General features: G+C 51.2%; 1 protein-coding gene across 1 annotated transcript in view; it reads right to left on the reverse strand.

The window, feature by feature from the left end:
* LOC108802751 (rab11 family-interacting protein 4-like) overlaps window positions 1-3,640 on the reverse strand; it is a gene marked incomplete at its 3' end in the record, with an annotated part of 17,184 nt that overhangs the window by 5,811 nt on the left and 7,733 nt on the right. The window contains exon 3 of the mRNA XM_018574603.1: window positions 179-266. Within this exon, the coding sequence (XP_018430105.1) occupies window positions 179-266 (88 nt within the window). The remainder of the gene's footprint in view (window positions 1-178; window positions 267-3,640) is intronic.

A 3,640-nucleotide genomic window follows, 5' to 3' on the forward strand; every position in this document is an offset into this window, starting at 1 on the left:
AGGTTGTGTGTCTTTCTATAGTAGATGGAGGATTGTACTCTCTATAGGAGATGGAGGATTGTACTCTCTATAGGAGATGGAGGATTGTACTCTCTATAGGAGATGGAGGATTGTACTCTCTATAGGAGATGGAGGATTGTACTGTACTGCCCCCGGAGGTTGTATCATGAATGCTCACCTTTCAGGGCTAGAATGCCATGGCAGAAGTCCTTGAAGTTGATGCGGCCCAGCTCGTTGGGGTCCAGATATCTCACCACTTTTTCCACCTGTAACATGACGGAAGGAGATTGCCATCAGACGTGGGGAGGAGGCGGAGCAATAAGAGACATTTATCAGACTCCATGAAGCCATCGCACGTCTCACCATATGATGGATGCTGCGGTGACAAAGAGATGGCGCTATCATGAACATGAGATGTGAGAAGACACGGACACGCCAAAGATGCTGAAGAACATTATTTACACGTCAGTACCATCACGTAACACGGATGTTTCGGGGGTCACACAGGATCCCCTTCATCAGGCAGAACCATGTGACAGCTGTGACCCCGGAGCCTGGAATCTGGGACTGGTCTATCACTGATTCACACTCAGCCCGGCCATTGGGAGGCGTATCAACTTACAGGGCAGGATGCCATGCTCTAGAGCGCACACCAGCACAGTACCAGTGATCACAGTGCAGATCACACACAAAAAAGGTGCAGAGCCAATGAGAGTGGTTCAATACCATGTGATGGCTGTGACCAATCACAGTATCACCCAGATTAGCAGCTGGCTCTTCCTTTCCTCTCACACACTGATTGGTTGTGAGGGGAAGCAGAGCCTCGCCAGCCAATGCCATCCATTACCAGTGTCATCCAGTACCAGTGCCAGACAGAATCAGTGCCATCCAGAACCAGTGCCAGCCAGTGCTAGAACCAGTGTCATCCACTGCACCCAGCACCAGTGCCATCCAGAATCAGTGCCATCCAGTACTAGAACCAGTGTCATCCAGTACACCAAGTGCCATCCAGGAGCTTTACCATCCATTACCAGTCTCAGCCAGTACTAGAACCAGTGCCATCCAGAACCGGTGTCATTCAAATCCAGTGCCATCCAGAAGCTGTGCCATCCATTACCAGTCTCGGCCAGTACTAGAACCAGTGTCATCCAGTACCAGTGCCATCCATAATCAGTGCTAGCCAATACCAGCACCAGTGTGATCAAGCGCATCCAGAACCAGTGCCAGCCAGAAGCTGTGTCATCCATTACCAGTGCCAGCCAGTATCAGCACCAGTGTCATCCAGAACCAGTGCCAGCCATTACCAGTCTCAGCCAGTACTAGAACCAGTGTCATCCAGTAATAGAACCTGTGCCATCCATTACCAGTGCAAAGACGCACAATGCGGAAGCAGTCGCGTGTCAGTCAGTGATATTGTACAGAAGCCGAGGGAGTCATTTATAATAAATCTGTCACACTCTCTGTCTCCCGGCTCCTGGTTAGCATTGCCTTGCTGTGTGAAAGAGCTGACAAATGCCCCCCGGTATCACTCTAGTTATCATGATGTGTGGTAACCCATAGCAACCAATCACATTTCATCACATTAGGGAGCTACAGAAGATAATGACTTCTTAATGTTTTTTGTTACCAAGGCCGGAATTCTGCCGTTCCCCACAATGCTTTGCAGTGTTCATGTCTGTGGTCCGTACGTAGCACGGGATTCATATATTTATCTGACAATAACCCGCACAATGTTTCCTTGAAGTAGAACTCGTCCTCATTCTGTCTCCTCCGGCGGCACGGAGGAGGATCTGATAAGACGATTATTATGATGTCATGGAGCCATCAGACGTTCAGTGACACAATGTGCTTGTCTATATTTGGGGGTCACACGTGGTCACTTTGTGCTCCAGTATCCACACACGGCACTGTCACGCTTTGTGTCACCCCAGCCTGTATGGGCCATTCCTAGCAAAGGTCCAACTCACAGCAACCAATCAGATACAAGCCTGGGCAGGACATGGCGGCTGGAGAATGAATGTTGGAATCCTATTGGCTGCTGTAATGTGTCGAAGACAATTTGTGGTCTACCCTGTTTCCCCGAAAATAAGACCTACCCCGAAAATAAGACCTAGTACAATTTTTGGGAATTGCTAAAATATAAGACCTACCCCGAAAATAAGACCTAGTTGTGACCATTCCCAGGGCCGGTGGTGGCATAAGGGGGAACTTGAAGAGCCGCGGGAGAGGCAGGAGAGAATCAGCGGTGCCAACTAAGCCGGCGCTAGAGGAAGCGAGGCGGCAGCACTGGAGGGAGCAGAGCCGCATAAGCCGATGCCTCCTCTATAGCGCCGACTCCTGTCACAGGCGGAGTCATACCAAATGCGCTCCGTCTGTGAGGAATCCATAGTGAAAGCTTTGCTCATTCTGGCCAGCGATTGGTTAGCAAATTGCTCTTGGAAAGGTACGGCCCCCCTGATTGCCCTGATCACCATATTTTTGTACATGAATACATGTAGACTGTTGGACATGAATAAGTGTGGATTGTTGTACATAAATAAAAAAATAAGATCTCCCCCGAAAATAAGACCTAGTGTGTTTTTTTTGAGCCCAAAAAAATATAAGACAGTGTCTTATATATAATCCAGCAGAGAACGCCATTCCTGGTCACATGACAGAGCAAAGCGCAGACAATCAGATGTCTCCTTTCATCAGCATGCAGCTGTGTGATTAGTAAAGGATGACTGCTGATTGGTTGAGTAGGTGCACCTGATTATATGTCACAGTGTGTGAGCAGGGCAGCCATCAGAAATTTTGGGGCCCCTTACACGGCTTTAGGCCGGGCCCCCCCTGCGCCGCTGGACGCAGGGCTTAGTGACACGCTGGACGCAGGGCTTAGTGACGCGCTGGACGCAGGGCTTAGTGACGTGCTGGACGCAGGGCTTAGTGACGTGCTGGACGCAGGGCTTAGTGACGCGCTGGACACAGGACCCACCTGAGAGTGACCCTGCAGGGCTCTGAAGGGGTCTCAGGTGGGCTAGTCAGAGCTGCATCCCTCCCCTCCCTCCTTTCCTTCCTTCCTAGCTCCTCTTACCTGCACACATGGCCTCGTCTGCCGCCGGACCGCCCAGAAGTGACGCCACGTCCATAATAGACCAGGCCTCCGCCTCCTCACCCTTCACCGTCAGCTGATAGTCATGTAAGGGACCCGGGCGGGCCCCCCAGGCTGCCCGGGCCCCTTACATGACTATCGGCCGTACCCCCCCTGATGGCTGCCCTGTGTGTGAGATCAGCGACTCCGCCTACATCTCCCCGGGGAGCCGGTCCAGTGTCTCTTCTCTGCCCAGCACCACGCATGGCGATGTCACTGGAAGCGGCTATACATTGTGAGATCAATATCGGTTCTGATCCATCTCATCCGACTCCAGAATTCCACGTCTGTACTGTAGTCACAACCCTCTAGGTTATTCACCGTCTCCATTATTCATTGTCTCCTCTCCGTTATTCACCATCCCCTCTCCATTATTCACCGCCCCCTCTCCATTATTCACCGCCCCCTCTCCGTTATTCACCGTCTCCTCTCCATTATTCACCATCTCCACTCCATTATTCACCGCCCCCTCTCCGTTATTCAATGTACTGTACCCATTATTCACCATCT

This window comes from Nanorana parkeri, unplaced genomic scaffold (genome assembly GCF_000935625.1).
Source record: "Nanorana parkeri isolate BGI_ZX_2015 unplaced genomic scaffold, ASM93562v1 scaffold3085, whole genome shotgun sequence".
NCBI classification, from domain to species: Eukaryota; Metazoa; Chordata; class Amphibia; order Anura; family Dicroglossidae; genus Nanorana; species Nanorana parkeri.